The sequence below is a fragment of the Eleutherodactylus coqui genome, chromosome 8, assembly GCF_035609145.1.
Source record: "Eleutherodactylus coqui strain aEleCoq1 chromosome 8, aEleCoq1.hap1, whole genome shotgun sequence".
In the NCBI taxonomy this organism is placed as follows: Eukaryota; Metazoa; Chordata; class Amphibia; order Anura; family Eleutherodactylidae; genus Eleutherodactylus; species Eleutherodactylus coqui.
Window position 1 is genome coordinate 139,231,166 of NC_089844.1, and position 17,881 is coordinate 139,249,046.

A 17,881-nucleotide genomic window follows, 5' to 3' on the forward strand; every position below is an offset into this window, starting at 1 on the left:
TCCCCTGCCCTTCTCCATTTACTTTACACAGCGGCTGTTCAGTACTGAACGGCTGCTGTTTACACTGCACTCTCATTGTTCAGGACCTTATCCGGAATGATGAGTGTGTATAGACAGTCTTTCCTGGCCCTGCCCCCTCTAAATACACCGTACAGCAGGAGAACATACAAATAGGACTGTCTAATGTTAAAATCGCATCGCACGAAAATCACAAATTTGTGCTTTGAGATGCAATAAGAAGCAAACATACCAGCTAAAAAAAAAGCAAAACGGAGAAAGAATGGGCATGGCGGGATTTATCTTCCTTGCAACATCGCATGAGTGAAAACATCGCAAATGTGAAAGAAACCATTGAAAATCTTTGGTTTCATAATTCTGCGTTTTCACTGACTCTCGCATTGCATGAAAATCGCAGGATTTTATCGCCAGTCTGAAGGCCCCCTTAGGCCCATGCACATTAGATAGCTGTTAGCTGAACGCTCTTTTGCCGGACCGCTATCTCTCTCAACCTTTCCCACCGTTTAAGCATGAATGTGTGTTGTATGTAGCGTAGAGAGAATGTCGCTGCCAGACATTTTGAACAGCAGTTTATCTCCCAAGAGAAAAAGAAATGGGCAGCTGAAGTTCAACAGCCTGAACATTATCTCCCTGCCATCTGCTGTTGGAGGAGAGTCAGAAGGCCGCCATACACATTAGATAATCGACCAATTCCCATGAAATTGGCGGGTTTGGTCAATCTATATCTAATGTATTTGGCCACCCTTAGTGCAACAAATGCAAAGGTCTAGCAGAAGACAATCTGGAGCTTACCGTGGAGTTTATATCTAACTACCTATGTATCGATCTACCAGCAGATATTTATCCATGTTTTCCTGTCTACAGTCATCCACAGGTAATGCAGCTCGTAAATGTAGAAAGGCGGGATGAAGCTTTTTGGGGTGAAAAGGCAGGCGATCCGGTAGAACCGGTAATCAAGGACCTTCCACCTGAGCCACAACGGGATGAGGAACTAGTTGTTCAGCCGAAGAAGAGAACAGTAGCAGGAAAGGTCATATCAAAAGACTTCAGTCACATAGAGATGAAACTAGTCCACCTCGATCTGAAGGGAGCTCCTCCGAAGGTTTCCTACTATGAACAGGTGAGAGGACAATCTTATCACTGCGTATTGCAGAATATTGTTAGAAGAGATGGACAGCGTTACTGTCTAGTCAGTTTCCTCCTCCATTGTTTGTCAGCTGCACCTGTGAAGAGAAGAGGTGATACAGGTCCACCTTGTCTATGGGTGCTACCGTGTTTCCCCGAAAATAGGAACTAGCCTGAAAATAAGCTCTAGCTACACTACCAAAAAAAAAGCAATACATACCTAGCAGGTGCCGTCCCAATCCCTCACGCCGCTCTGCGGAGCTCCAGAACTCTTGCTTCAGTCCTTAGCAGCCAACAGAAAATTGCTTCCTGGTAACAAAGTTTGTAAACCCCACCTCTTGGAAGCAATGGTTCTGATTGGTTCTTGAGCCTATCAATGCAGCGTTCCATAAACTAATCACAGCCATTCAATGAATGGCTGTTATTGGTTCATCGAGCGCTGCATGGATTGGTTGAGCCACGGCGCTCGAGAACCAATCAGAGCCATCTCTTCCTGGAGGTGGGGTTTACAAACTCTGTTACCAGGAAGCAATTTTCTGTCGGCGACTGCAAGCAAGCTGCTGTAACTCCGCAGACCAGTGGGAGGGATCGTGCTGGGTAAGTAGCACACAGACTTATTAACCGCAATTACCACCCTGGTAATCGTGGTATAATGCTCCCATTTATTTCCATGGGAGCCTCGTAGACATGCGCTTGAACGCAATTTTCGAGCGCTGTCTGTTCTATTTTTTACGTTTTGCACACCTCCTCAATGATGGGGTGTGGTAAAGCTACTATCAGAAGCAGGAACGCTGCCTACGAAAGTGAAAGTAAAATCGTGGCACTCTGCCACTGTTATAAGACATCCTTCGAAAATAAGACCTTGTGCCTCTTTTGGAGCAGAAAATTAATATAAGACAGTGTCCTAGTCTTGTCCGTGAATTGGACTAGAGTAGGACATACTGCTATTTTTTTACACGGACTACTGTTCTGTGAAAAACATAACTGGTTTGAAACATCCCATTGATTTTAATGGGTAAGAGATTCGTCCAAGTTTGCGCAATTACAAACTTGGACAAAACTTGCATCTAAGACTCGCCCGTGTGATTATTCTCTAAGGGTCTACTGCTGTTGACCTCTAGTATAGATCTGAAGGCAGTGCAGGCAGTGCTTTATCAGAGACTCATGCTGCTGCTCTATCCCTACTCCATGCTTTACACTGCAGTTCTGCTTGTTTAGATTGACTGGTTTGCGCATGTAGAATCATTTGTTCTCCATTACAGCAAAGATAGAATGATTACATGCTGTAAAGGTTAATCCACCAGTTATAAAACAATTATTGCTAACTGTGACACAAATACGCAACATCCATTGAGCAAATATGTGAAGCAAATACACAGAAATGCATATATGCCCGTGAGACACCGGCTTAAGTTAATTAGTTCTTCACTGTTCTCATACCTTCCTTCAAATATCATTGGAGACTTATAGCTGATGTAGGGGCTCATATGAGACATTTCTGTGCATACATAATGTGACTCTGCACCATTTTTGTAGCTATGAACTGGTGTATGTTTTTCTTCCAGTTTCCAAAAAAGGCAGAAAAAGATTGTGTTCCTTAGGGTTGGTGCCGTAAAAACGCCGGAAGGGCAAAGGGCCTGGTGCATATACGCCGAGGCCACAATGCTGTGCGGCCTGGGGAGACATTCCCCCTTCCCTCCCTCTCGCAAGCTCATCTCCTCTCTCCTCCCCTCCGGCCATTGGCAATGTGAGGGGGCGGGGTGAGGGTGGAGCTAAGCTCCCACCCCTTGTCCGCAGCCAGCAATGGGAGGGGGCCTAGCGAGCCGGAGCTTAGCTCCGCCCCCTCCCATTGCAAACAGGAGCAAGAGATAGAGAAGAGAAGGGGGAGGGAGTTTAGCAGGCACACCGCTAAACTCCCTCCCACCTCCCTTCTCCGGCAGCTAGCGTAGGCTCCCATAGGAACCTATGCAGCTGCCGCCGCCGCTGCTTTCACACCGTGGAAATACGCCCCTGTGCACTGATGCATTGTAAGCCAATGTATCTGAGGGGCAGCGTATATCGGACAGGCATGAAAATCCAGCCTATATACGTGTGAATAAGCCCTTATTCTGTATCATCAGATGGTTAAAATGAATTGTAATTGTCAATATTTTAAGCAAACAGGTGTAGTCACTGAGCAAATAATGTAGTTAGCGTATCACCACAAGGGACATTATATCAGCTGGAACATTATACAGTCTACAAAAAGGATTTAAAAAAAGAAAGTGCTGTATCATGAATGATCAGTTGGGCCTTCCTGCAAGGAATTTGTCTTAAAGAGATTGTGTCATCAGAAAATGACCTATTATATAAATCTAATTTTTGTGTCAAACCTATTTTTAAAGAATTTTTGGTGATTTTTTTTTTGTGACTTCCTGATCCGTAAAGAAAGCTTTGCAGCCGTCATCTCACTAACATCGCAGGCAGGACTACACTGAGATGTAACACCTATATGTAGATAACATAGGATACACCATTAGGAATAGGTATAAACTGTGACTATCTACTCCACCTCCCTGCTGAATAACCTCTGTACAGATCACAGAACATGTCTAGAACAGCTTCCCATACAAGTCAATGGGTCCCCGTCTGTCCATTCCGTGAATGGCCCATGAAGCTGCTGTATATCTTCATATGCTCTAGATACTGTTAAATGTAGCTCAGGAAGGATGGCTGCACCCATAGTCATGTATGGAGAACAGAATCCACAATCAGAAAAAAAAAACAGATTAGAAAAATGGAAAATATTTCTCTATCTGCTTTTAATTAATAGAACAATGGTGATATAGTCCCTTTAAATAGAATGTGCAATCAGAAAATGACCTATTGTATAAATCAAGTTTTTGTGCAGAATATATTTTTACAATTTTCCATTTCCTACACTATTTTTGGATATGCTACACCACCAAGGATGTTATCAATAACCTTTTCACTAACCTAGACCACCAAGGATGTTATCATTAACCCTTTCACTAACCTAGACCACCAAGGATGTTATCATTAATCTTTTCACTATCCTACACCAACAGAGATCTAGTCATTAATCCTTTCACTATCCTACAGCACCAGAAATGCTATTGTTATCCCTTTCACTACCCTAGACCACCAGGGAAACTCCCATTAAGCTCTCCTTACACTCCCTAATCAGCCAAAGCAGAGAGATGCTGGAGGGCCCAACTTCTCAAATGAGTGATTTTACTAGGTGCTATGTAATGCTTATTTTTTCATGGAGTACAATTAGCCATCAATGTTTTCCTCAGAGATTACAGTAATAAATGTAGGTATTTGCAGCCATTCTTCCTTTTTACTATGTAAGTTTCGGGCAAGCTGTTCTTGCATAGGGGCCCCCAATTGTCTTTGTTGCTAGTGCAGACGAAGCTTGTGCTACCCGCGCCCCCAGTGGGTTGATATCCTCCTAGGAGCTATCAGTGGATATTATTTGTGCTTCTAGTTGATAATTAAAAGATATAAAAAAGAATAAAAGCTGTCTCGCCAACTACGGTAGTAAAAAGGACAAAGGTGGTGATTTCAATAATTCCACTTTCTAGTTTGCAGTAGCTAGGTTGTCTATTATAAAGTTTTGTAACTGCTGGCATGCCTATTATGAGGTTTTGCAGTAGTTGAGGAGTCAATTGTTATATTATCAACTGTTGCATTTCGTAACGAGTATTCCTCTTGCTGCCAAACTTCTTTGTAAAGAGAATACGGAGTATCATGCCGGTGACTGTTTTGCAGATCATTATAGAGAACATAACCCTGGCAACCAATCGCCTTTTCTCTTCTTGTTAGATATTCCCTCTTTTCTCCAAGCTTGGAGCCAATGGGTTGCTCATTGAATATGAGGATATGTTTCCATTTACCGGAGAGCTGGCCATCCTGAAGTCTCCATATGCTTACAGGTGAGACGAATATATTACACCCTATAACAATCTACTAATCTGTCATACCTCCAGTCCACAGAACATAAAGAGGAACTTGTAAGATTATAGTCATTAACTAAGGAGTGTACGCTATTAGTGCATGCTGAAGGGGATTAGTGCAATATGTCGACACTGGATGTATGGGTGGAGACTTTGTTTGGCAGGGGTGGAACACCCACAGCTGCTGATTGGCTGGCTGACAAACGCCTTCACAGAGCCACGTCCACAGCACCTCCTCTGGTTGAAGACAACATACCGACCATCATCACCACCCGGGAAGCTGACATGGGCTGAGCAAGTAGTACAGCGGTCAGCATCCTGCGGACTTTTGAAGCTATGTGTCCGCCCAGCGAATCAACAGCTGTGGGTGTTCCCTGTAATTCATCCCTGCCAACCCATGTCTCCACCCATACCGCCAGTGGAGACATGGTACACTAATACCTGCTGGAAGTTGTAATTTTGTAAAACTGATGGCACTTGTTGTTACAAAACACTAAAGCCGGTTTCACACAGCTGAAAAAATAACTCGCGAGACGCACAAATCTCGGCCTAAATATAAACCACATTCTTTTTAAAAAATCGCGGCATGTCCTATCTTTAGACGTTCCCTCCGAACACCTCGCATCGCCCATTATTTTCAATGGGGCCAGATCAGCATGGCATGGCATGCGAGGTGCATGGCCCGATATCGCATTCATCGTGTGAAACTAGCCTAAGGGCTTATTCACACGGCTGTTTTCGCGCAGGTATTTCGGTGCATTAAAAAAATGCACCAAAAATGCAACAAAGCGAAGCATTGGATTTCAATGTCTTCATTCAAACTAATATTATTTTTCTGTGTGAAATATACACACGGGACAAAATAGGGCATACGCGATCATTTTATACTTCATGTGAAAAGATAGGTCTTGCTCTATCTTTCAACATGACATGCAGCTAGAAAAATGGGAGGGAGATACCCTGTGTACTACGCAGAGAAAGAAGACAACTCCCAGTATTAGGCATTTTAATGACATTCCAAGGATTTCTGGCAATCGTTGCTTGCCATCGTCTCTGCGTATTTTTTAACATTCATGCAACAGTGCCATGTGAATGGCTTTAAACATGCTAATTTAGATTAGGGCTCGATTGTGTCAAAAAGTAATTCATGCGTGTATACACTGCATACGGGTGAACGTAAAAGAGCATACAGTTGTGTGAAGGAGGCCTTAGGGTTCTTTCACAGGAGGGCCTTAACTGCGCGAAAATTCTGCGTGCAAAAAAATTGTGACTGTCAGAACCCAGGGTTTCCTAAGGAAACATTCAGGCAAAGGAATTTTAGCTGCGCAAAAAAAAAGCACCTAAAAAAAACAAAACATCAGCAACTGAAATTCAGCAACTCAAATTCCGTGCTGCGTGAAAAGATAGGGCCTAACCGAGGCCTCTTGCATCGCATCAGTTTTCGTGCGGTGAGATGTACCTTTTTTCAATAGGAAATCCTATTGTCAAAGCCATAACCTAAGCCCTAACTACAGAAAAAAAAAGTATACATCAACTTAGAAGCGCTGTCCGACTCCGCTGTAGCTTCCTTTCTGTCCCCGACACTGGTCTTCTTCATCTCTTCTGGACGGGGATCGAAAAATTCCTGCCCCTAGAAGTAGCCAATCACAGCCAGCATTTGAAGAGCCAATCACAGCCATTCACCGAGTGCTGGCTCTGATTGGCTAAGCATCAGCCAATCACAGCCAGCGCTTCCAGGAGGCGGGGATTTTTCAATCCCCAGCCAGAAGAGAAGAAGGCGACCAGTGTCAGGGACCAGGAAAAAGCTGTAGCGGAGCTGGACAGTGCTTATAGGTGATGTATACTTTTTTTTTTTTATTTAAAAAATTTCTGCAACTAGGGCTTATTTTGGGGGTAGGGCTTATGTTTCAAGCCCACCCCCCCTAAAAAAAATGCTCATGTAGTGCTACAAAATAAGCCTTATAAGGGGTTTTCCTACAAGAGCAAGTTATCTCCTGTCCCCAGGTTAGAGGAAAATTTGCTCATCAGCGGGCGTTCGACTGTTGAAATCCCCAATGATTCTGAGAAAGCGATCCAGTGCATTAGGAGCAAACAGAGTAGGAGCAAATGAGATCACCAGAGATAGCTGAGCATGTGAACTCATCTATCTCTGATGGGCTGATTGAAATGGATACAGCTTCAGCATGCAACGACTGATCAGATATATTGGATCCCCTTTGGGATCCCAGCAGTTGGATACTCACTGATTACCAAGTTATCCCCTATGCCGTAGGTAGGAACTATCTTGCTTTTTTGAGGAAACCGCTTTAAACACTTATCGCTTCGCTATTTGTACACTGCATGACAGTACACCAAAAGAAGGTACCACACAGGGACCATCCACAGTCACTTGCTCTGCCTCTACAGTATCTATATCCGGGGCTAAATACACTTTGTGCGCTTAATACGCAGTGAATATAACCCATTGATTTCAATGAGTTCATTAACATGAGCGTATTTTTTCATGCGATGTGCGATTGAAAACAATACGTGACATGACCTATATTGAGTGCATTTGTGCACCGCAAGAGCCCATTAAAATCCACGAGACTGGGTAAATGCGCCCGACATATACTGAAAACTTGCTTAATTGCTGTGCATATACTCACAAAATCGATGTGATTTTTTTTGTGTGTTTTTTTTTTGTATGCGCACACAAATACACGCAGGAGCTGGCAAAATATGTGGGAGCCCATTACGGTCACGCAATGTATTTGTGCGGATGGAACGCACTTATGCTCGTATGAGCCCAACATTACTTCTGTGTTTTTGCCTTTTGCAGTGAAGCTGACCTTAAGCAGATTCTACACCTTGCAGAGATTAACAACCTAGAAGTGGTACCACTTGTGCAGACATTTGGACACATGGAGGTAAGTCTTGTGTTTTATAGTGTTTGCCACGTTACTTTAAAGGGGTTGTCCAGTTGTAAACTACTGATGGTCTATCAGCAGGATAGACAAGCATTAATAGATCGGCGGTTGTCTGCCACCCAGGACCCCCATCGATCAGTTGTTCGCTGAGTTGGTGTGTTCATAAAATGAGCTGATTTCTGCAGGAAGCAGACAGCTCCGTTCAAACTTTAGTGACAAAGCTTAGTACTGCAGGCCAAGTTTCCATTCACTTCAATATAAGCTGGATCTGCAATACCAAGCCTGGCCACTGCATTGAAAATGGAGCTGTCTACTCCCTTCAGAAATCCGCTCACTCAGTGCACAAGCACACAGGCCCAGCAAGCAGCTGATTGGTAGGGGTGCCAGGCAATGGACCTGTGTCAATCGTCTATTGATGTTCTATCCTGCTGATAGGCATTGAATAGTTTACAATTGGAGAACCTCTTTATCTAGTGAAACCTTTCCTTTTAGTGACTAATGCCCCTTTTACACGAACGAGCTTGAACGAGCGAGTTCACTGCTAACTCGTTTTTAATGGTTCGTGCTCGCACAGCCTGTGTAGACAGGCAGATCATCGTTGGGAAGCGTTCACTTGTCATTCAGCGCGGGGAACGTTTAAACGTAATGAGAAGTAAACGAGCCGCTGATTATTTTTATGCTGATATACACTGAACGACTGATGAGAAATGCACAATTCTCGTTAGTCATTCAGTCATTAGTCCGCATTTAGGAGTAACAATAATCGCTCACTTTTATTCGTTTAAGCGCATTTTGAGTGGCAATCGCTACGTGAAAGCAGGCCATAACCCAAGTGCTGAGACGTTATCAGGTTTAGTAAAACAACATTTATAATCAGGGCAAAGTTGTTTCTAATCTGCACAGATTGAGTTCAGCAGGGCGTCACTGAAATGAATACTGGACAGTGATAAAGTTCCTGGCCGTGTTCCATCACAATGCTAATAAAACACAGATTCTACATGTTGGGGATATTTTCCTCTTTGAGTTCACGCCAGCTCCAGCTGTACTATATGTGTTTGCAGGGTGTCAATGGGTTGCTATTTCAGCTATGGCCTAACAATTTTCCCCAAGTCTGCCATCTTAGTAGACCTATTAGATCCTTCCAAAGTACTGAAGTATTGCAGTGTATTATAGAAATGAAAACCTGGCAATATTTCAAGGACTGAAAAAGAAAAGTTAGGGCTCACTCACATTGCTGTTAGGGTTTCTGTTTTCCTGTTCTGTCACAAGACAGAAACCAATGGTGCCAAAAGGACCCCATTGACTGTAACAGAGTCTGTCCACCTTCAATTATGTCCATTCATTTCAATGGCAGGAATGGAAATGCCCAATCAGGTAAGCCGCTCAGGTATTTGGCAAATGAAGACTCAGCTCCATTCAGTGTTTTAGTCATTGTGAGGGTGCAGTAACCCTGCAGTGAGGAGGGTGGGAGACATGGGACCCCCACAGATCAGCAAGGTATCCCCTATCCTGTGAATAGAGGATAATTTGTAATCTTGGTACAACCCCTTTAAGATCTGAGATCTGCAGTGTACTGTGTACTCCTGACTATCTCGTAATGGCTATAATTAAAGTAACAGTGCACTTTAATTATTGACAGGCCGTCCTGATGAAGTGGATTAAAAAAAACTGAAAAATAACATTTTTCCTATATACTTCTACTTCCATACTGATTCCTTATTGCTTTGGCTACTAAAGCTGCATCAAAGCAGCACATCTGAAACACACTAAGGGCTCCTGCACACTGGCGAGAGCGATATCGGGATGTGATTGACGCTCTGATATCGCTCTTGCAATCCTTCTGCAGCCCTGGATGCGAGGCGTTTCCGCAGGGAAACAGCCTCCCATCCCAGCAGGGCTGAAGGAAACTCCTGCTGTGGCTGTGACAGCCAGTGCAGAAGATAGAGATCTTCTCCCATTCTTTCCAATGGGGCCGGCGGCAGCAGTGCCAGCCCCATTGAAATCAATGGGAGATACTAGTGATCCTCCGCCACTGCTGTAACAGCAGTGGCAGGAGACTCCACATGGCGAGGATTTTCAGGGCGGGGCTTGAAATATAAGCCACCCCCCTAAAATCTATGAACTGTAGAAAAAAAATATATATTAGGACATCACCTTGGAAGTGCAGTCATCTCTGGCGCGTCTTCTAGCAGGTCACCGGCACTCTTCTTCTTCTCTTCTAGCTGGGGATTTAAAAATCCCAGCCTCTTGAAAGCGCTGCCTCTGATTTGCTTGCTGCATCAAAATATCTCAGTACACAAAGACATTGACCTGCTCACCAAGGGGTTCTGAGCGGTGGACGCCCATCAATCTGCTATTGATAAACTTGAAGTGGAACAGACCTTTTAAAACAAGCCCTATATACAGGATTATAGAGAGGGCAAAAAGGGCAATTGCCCAAGGGGTTTTTAAAGTTTTGGAGCCCTAACCTCTTAGTTCTCTCCAGTGATTTCTTGGCAGCTATCTCTACCTTCCACCATTATGTTGTTTTAGGTCCATAATTCTGCGCTTATTAATTTCTTAATATATAATTGTAGCAATCAGAGCTCCATTTTTCTGATACAGAGCTCCAAATTCTCAGCATAGATGAAGAAGTAAAAGATAACATTCTGGTTTACCTTCAGCCACCACTAGTGTGAGCTTAGTAACTTATTGTATATTGTGTTATTCTTGAGTTCAATATATATAGTATGCAGCAAGGTCCTGGGCTCCCCCTAGTGGTGGCTGCAGTCAGCTTAAACTTTTGTATATCGAGCAATGAGTGCATTCAACCTTTGCTACAATGGGAACAATTTTCCAACTTAATTAACATTGTTTGAATATCAGCTAAAATAAATGCATCATTCTATACAGTATGTCCTAAAGCATGACAAGTACAGAAGTCTGAGAGAGGTGGATCGTTACCCCAACAGCCTGAACCCTCATCATACAGAAACCTTGCCAATAGTCAAAGCAATCCTTACCCAAGTTCTGGAAAAGCATCCAATGAGCAGTTGGGTCCATATTGGATGTGATGAAGTAAGTACAATTCATCTAGCAAGTTGCTTTTACAACACTGCCATAAAGTGTACACCTATGTTGTATTCTTTGCTGAAACATTTGTTCTTGGGTTACATAATACATGTCATGCATGCCCCTAAGGTACATTCAGCATTCTCTTGATTTCTGACTAGTTCTTAGATGACAAGACACAACATTTTCCAGCACTTCTTGCTTGTTCGGTATCTTTACACAGCATGTTGGTGAACTGTAATACCCCATTTAGACACAACGATTATCGCTCAAAAGTCGCTCAAAAGCTGTCTTTTGAGCGATAATCGTTGTCTAAACGCGCGGCCATCGTGCACTGTTCGTGCACTATTCGCTCATCGTTAACTTTCAGCTAGCTGAAAGACAATGATGAGTTTTATCAGGACCGCGAGCTAAGTTCTCAGCAGGATACCGCTGATACTATTGTTTCAATTGGTATCCCGTTCGGAGAACACAGCAGGAGTATGCACAAGACAGTGCTCCAGCTGTGTTCTGTATACCCCACTCAGAGCACTCAGCTGGATACCAGCTGAGCGCTCCGAGAACACGCAGTTCTCGGAGGACCTAAAAGCATACAATGATTATTGCTCCTAAAATTTGCCTTTAAGCGAATCTTGAGCAATAATCGTTGTGTCTAAATGGGCCTTAAATCTCTGTGCAGTTGTCTTATATGGAAAAAAACAATTTTATCTTACAAAACATTATTCAAAAATAAAGCAAACCTATTGAACTGATTGTTTTTTGCATTAAAGGGTTTGGTCTAGGACATCTCCAAATACAGTGCCACATCTCACCATAGGATGTACCCAGAGGCGTAACATGAAGCTTCTGGGCCCTAATGCAAAATCTGTTATAGGGCTCCCAACTATAATGCTTTATTCATAGTACTGGGCTCCCTATATGGAGAAGAGAGGCCTTATGGGCCCCCTAACTGCATCCCCTATAGTTACGTCCCTGGATGTGCCAGCTGTTTCAGTTCAGCTCCATACAAAAAACATAAATCTGTCATATGCAGATTACTCCCAATATTTCTGTTAGCTCTACATTCAACTCCTCCTAAGGCAGCTGCAGATGTGTATCCAGTTATGGGTGTGTCTGTCGGCAAAGTGCTGACGGATTCCAAGCAGCAACTAGCACAAATAAAAAATAGCAGTTCAGGAGATAATAAGAACAATCTGTATTTGTCACGGATGGGAGAGATGGGGAGACCCCTATTGATCCCGACTCTATCACCAAATGTCACAGATCAACTATTCCGAGCGCTCTCACTGCTGTGAACACTTGTCTCGGCAGAGTCTCTATCAATCACCCTAACATAATAGTAAGCGCGGAGTTGATAGAATACAGGCGGATTTGTACCCAGCTTTCTCAGGCGCCTGCACGTATGCAAAACAAAAGCTCAAATCACCCCCGATCCGGACTAAGGACTCCAGCACTTCACAATACACACACACTCACTGCCACCACCATCTTTGTTCCCTTAGGTAAGCTGGAACCCACATTTATGAATTATTAACACAATCTTCGGAGTTAGGATTCGAACAAGGTTTTACTAATAAATTGCAGATTTATTCTAAAAAAAAGACTAGCAGTGCTAAATATTTATATATATATATATATATATACAAAAATAAACAGAAAAAGATGTTACAGTGGAGATAAGGTTTACAGGTATACACAAAAGACAATACTTAAAATAAAACAAGGAAGAAATAAAGAAGATACCAGATTTGGGATTGTGCGAAGTCACTGGAAGCAAACGGAAAGTCTTTATGCTGTGGCATATCTCTAAAGATCTGACGGTGTCTCTAATCTCCCAGTATTTAAAGTTTCCATAGAGCACACCTCCCCCTGCCCCCTCTGAGGTCATTCAGAGAAGGGTGGGGTAAACGCGTACATACCTGTGAAAAAACATAATTCCCCATTTCGGCCATATCTCCGCAGGAGATCCTCCGATCAGGAATATATGCCTGGCATATTTCCGGTCATGATTTTATCTACTCAGCGATATCAAACGTGACACTTAAATTATTACCAGGTACGCAGATACACTATTTGGGTGTATTCTGGGGCTTGTACCTCAATGAGTTTAGATGTGTTTTATTCAGACGACACCACCCCTCTCTTCCCTTCCCGATTCCGAAAATATAATTCATATCAGGCTAGGACCTTCACACCACCAACAATCCTTATTAAAAGATTTTTTCCTAATTTGAACCTTGGAGCCAGAGTGTCTGTGAGAAACCAGCTCCTAGGTGAATGATTTTCCTTAGACTTCATTAACAAGTAAATGGTCACACAATGTGGTATCCCCATGCTAATTCTAAACTAAACAGACAAGTGGAGCTAGGAGGGCAGGGAGAATAGAAGGGGCTTATTCACTTTGGTCCAGGGGAATGTCAGACAATTGCCTTTCTAAATGCGAATATTCAAAAGGCAGGGGGGACTGAGAAACTTTACAAAATGGATGACAGTAGGCCTGACACACACTGCCAACATGGCTGACGTCCCCCCAGTCTCTATATCACACTAACATATTCTGTAATGCTTTAGAAATTGGGGTAAACATTAAAGATGAGCGAACCTACTCGGCCACGCCCCTTTTTCGCCCGAGCGCCGCGATTTTCGAGTACTTCCGTACTCGGGTGAAAAGATTCGGGGGGCGCCGTGGGTGAGTGGGGGGGCGAGGGAGAGAGAGAGGGCTCCCCCCTGTTCCCCGCTGCTACCCCCTGCTCCGCCACGCCTCCCCCTGCCCCCCGGCACCCCCTGAATCTTTTCACCCGAATACGGAAGTACTCGAAAATCGCGGTGCTCGATCGAGTAATTACTCGAAACGAGTATATTCGCTCATCTCTAGTAAACATGCACGAAGTGAGTCATGACATACAGTATTAAACTGATGCGAAGCTTGAACAATACGAGTGAAGGGCTTGCTTGCAAGAGCTCACAGACTGTAGGGAAGTATACACATATGGTGCCGCGAGATGTCACAGCGATATCGCATAACTGGTCCCAGCGATATTGCTGCGTCTTCTGGCAGCAATACTGCCACTTTGTAGCACTACCTGCGAGGATTTTTGGGGGGTGCTTGAAATATATAAGCCCTACCCTGAAAATATACCCTAACTGCAAAAAAGTTTTTAAAAAAAGCATACCTCACCTAGAAGCTCTGTCCAGGGCTCCACGTGCAGCGTCTTCCTAGTCCCCAGCACTTGTTTTCTTCATCTATTCTGGCACAGGGTTTGAAAATCCCCGCCTCCTGGAAGCACTGGCTGTGATTGGCTGATGCTTAGCCAATCACAGCCAGCGCTCGATGAATGACTGTGATTAGTCCATCGAGCGCTGGCTGTGATTGGCTAAGCATCATCATTTTCAATCCCCGGCCAGAAGAAATGAAGAAAACAAGTGTTGGGGACTAGGAAGAAGGTGCAGCGGAGCCTGGGACAGCACTTCTAGGTGATGTATGCTTCTTTTTAAATCCCCGGCCAGAAGAGATGAAGGAGAATAATGTTGAGGACCCGGGGAAAAGATGCGCTTTTTTTTTTCTTTTTCTTGCAGCCAGGGCTTAGATTAGGGCTTTGATAATAGGATTTCCTAATGTCAAAGTTGCATCGCACCGCACAAAAATCCAGTTTTTCTGCGATGCGATGCAACAGAGAGAAAGGCTCCATAGGAAAACATGGGCAACAAAAGCTCGCATGTCGCGGGCATATCACCGGGCCCGCAAGGTTTTTGTGTTGGATTTTTGCATGCTACAAAACATCGCATGTGTGAATAGGAAAGCATGGGCTTCACATATATGTGATTTGTAGCATTGTATCAGTAGAAATAGGAAAGTCCCGCAGCACACCTAACACATGCACTTCAGTGCAGAGGTTCCAGTCTGTATATGCCAAGCCACCTGTGGGGTCATGAACCAAACCCCAAATAAATGCAATGGTATCCAAGGAGGCGGCAGCATCAACGGTGTAGAGATTATAAAAAAAGGGTTTTATTGCTCCATAAAATGGCGACGTTTCGACTTAATCTAAGTCTTTTTCAAGCCCTGTTAGTGAATACGCAGATCCCCAGCCCTGTTAGTGAATACGCAGATAAGAGGTGCAGTGGGGTGCGTGGGGGTTGAAGTGAGAAGCAGCGCAGGTTTCCTTCCAAAGGAGAGTATAGCAGTGTAGATGGAAAAGACTTTAGGTTAGGTTGTATGGTAGGCCTCCCTAAATAATGTGTTTTTAAAGCTGTGGGCGTTGGGAATTAACCTGATTATCTGGTATGATGACAAACACCGTGATGAAAACCTGATGGAAACCATTCTTGTCAATGGGATCTGTCTGGCTCCGTTGATGTCCCTCATATGACGGATCTGTCACACCGTTATTAAAGTTTTTCTGTTCCTATGATGGAAATGTGAACAGATTCTTAGGTGTAAGATATAAAGAGATATTGGTAAGTGGAGCTGTGCTTTATCTTGTCTCGATGTCCTCCATAATTGTAGGTTTACCACCTGGGTGAGGGTCAGGATTCCACGTCCTGGCTAAACAATAACAAAGGAGACCTGGGCAAGATGTTCCTCTCCCACTTGAAGAATGTAGTTGGCTTCCTCCACACCGAGTTCCCCGAGAAGAAACTGCTGATGTGGGATGACATGCTGAGAAAGCTGAGCAGAGAGAGCATACAAGGTGAGTGGCCGTCTGTCTACTGTTTCCTTTTAGCAAAAACGGTAGCCAATCAGAAGGTGGGGTGGGGCTATAACACAGTGTAGCCAATCAGATCCTGGCAGTGATGAGAGCAGCAGCAGATGAGTATGCTGAGCATATGGGGCAATGACCTGTCCACTTTCTTTGGTATGTTAGTAAGACAGTAGCAGTGACGGAGGGGGACATACAAAAGGTTACAAGAAGCTACAGCAGCACAGAGTATCTTAGATCAGGAAGTGATCTGTGGTTGTGTTAGTGAGGACAGGACGGAATGTGATTTGTCAGCAAAGTGGAGACAAGTAGAAGGCCATAGACATGATTTAAAGTGACCCGCCCATCCTGAAGAAACATAGATGGCCGCACCGCTAGTCTGACTACCTGAGGCACACTGTGCATTAATATGCATGGATAGTCAGCGCTTGCCATGCTGAATCCTGCGCATGCGACATGCACCTCTCTTGGCTTGTCTTCTGGCGCATACGCAGTGCACCAGTAAATTCCAGTCATCTAAGCCTTGCTTTACATTATACGTGCTGGAAGATGAGACACTTGCATGCGATTCAGCCTGGTTTGTACTAACGTGGGTGGCAGCGAGAGGTTGAAGAGGAGGGATTTAACAAGTGACATCTTTACTTGGAGCTGTAATGGCGCCGCCTCTTGAGGCAGGGCATTTGACTTAACAGGCGCTCTGCAATAAAAGTAGGATTTTGACTTTTTTTTGCAGAATCGCTCCATTCTGCTTAAAACATCAATGTGATCCTGCTACTATGCTGTTTTACACTGTGGGGCCAGGTAATATACCTATATTCTGCTGACAGGTTCCCTTAAAGGTAGTGGAAGGAGCAAGGTATAGTGATGCCAGATCTATGAGCAGGCCATGCATAAGATTTCTCCATTGGGGGTCAGTCAGGAGACCCCGTACATGTATTAGATTGTTGGCAGGTATTGTCTATGTTAACATGATATACCAACATAAATGTTTTGACTGACGACGATCTGTCCATCCGTGAGTGAGTGGATTCGTGAGTGACTTACATTCTGCACCCCTGATCATATGATGGTGACGTCATCAAAGGACTTTCATCCCCAGTGAGGGAGTTAAATGCTCCGCCCCTGATCACATGACATCATCACAGGTCCTGTACGCACACAGCTGCTGTCTGGCAAGGTGTTTCTTAGTATTCCACAGCAATGCATGCCGCAGGTAGTTTGTAGTCCGACCATGATCTGCGCAAGGGTACAGGTCCTTTGATGACGTCACCGTCATGTGATAAGGGGCGAAGCATGTAAGTCATTTTCTCGGGATGAACGTCACCATCATGTGATCAAGGGCGGAGCATGACGGTGACATCATCACAGGTCCTTCATCTCCAGTGCTGTGCTGCTTCTGGTCCCTGTTGTATGGGATTAACAATGTATGCAGCAGTACTGTGTGTGTGACATACATGTAGCACCACCAGAAACACTGGTACTTTAACTTCCTAATAATTACTAGTTTAATTTATATGGGCAGCATAAAGAGGTTTTCTGGGAATTTACTACTGATGACCTGCTGGAGTATCAGAGGATCTACAGGGATCCTGAGCGGTAGACGCTGCCAATAAAGTATTGATGACCTATCCTGAGGATAGGTCATCAATAGTAAATTCCTGGAATACCCACCCCTTTAATATGATGAGAAGTGACTGCAGTATGTTGAGACACAAATATACACAACTTCTTGTATTGCTTTACACCTTGTAATATCACAGCCACAATGTTGCACAATCTCTTGCAGCCTCCGGAATCATTAAGCACGTTTCTCCAGTCCTGTGGCTCTATCATGGCAATTTTAATATGGAACAAACAGGTAAATTGTGTACGTCGTCACATCTCTGATTAGTTGGGGGAGAATAATGTTTGTGCAACACGATGAAAGATAAGAATACCCCTATCCATAGATGATCGGTGTGGGTCTCACTGCTGACACCCCTGCCAATCTCCAGAATGGGACTCCCATGTCCCGTTCTGCCTTTTACTGCAGGGGTCACTTCTCCCTCTGCAGCGATGAAAGCATGAAGGGATGCTGGCCGAGCATGCGTGGTCAATGCTCCATTCATTTCAATGGGGC

At 44.1% G+C, this 17,881-nt stretch overlaps 1 protein-coding gene and 1 long non-coding RNA gene across 2 annotated transcripts in view; one reads left to right on the forward strand and one right to left on the reverse strand.

The window, feature by feature from the left end:
• Positions 1-1,424, reverse strand: part of LOC136576916 (uncharacterized) — a 28,715-nt gene extending 27,291 nt beyond the window's left edge. The window contains exon 1 of the long non-coding RNA XR_010786417.1: positions 1,364-1,424. This is a non-coding gene — a long non-coding RNA (uncharacterized lncRNA). The remainder of the gene's footprint in view (positions 1-1,363) is intronic.
• LOC136576915 (hexosaminidase D-like) overlaps positions 1-17,881 on the forward strand; it is a 40,994-nt gene that overhangs the window by 8,825 nt on the left and 14,288 nt on the right. Inside the window, exons 4-9 of the mRNA XM_066576559.1 lie at positions 883-1,138; positions 4,972-5,081; positions 7,924-8,011; positions 10,904-11,068; positions 15,570-15,753; positions 17,549-17,620. Coding sequence (XP_066432656.1) covers positions 883-1,138; positions 4,972-5,081; positions 7,924-8,011; positions 10,904-11,068; positions 15,570-15,753; positions 17,549-17,620 — 875 coding nt within the window. The remainder of the gene's footprint in view (positions 1-882; positions 1,139-4,971; positions 5,082-7,923; positions 8,012-10,903; positions 11,069-15,569; positions 15,754-17,548; positions 17,621-17,881) is intronic.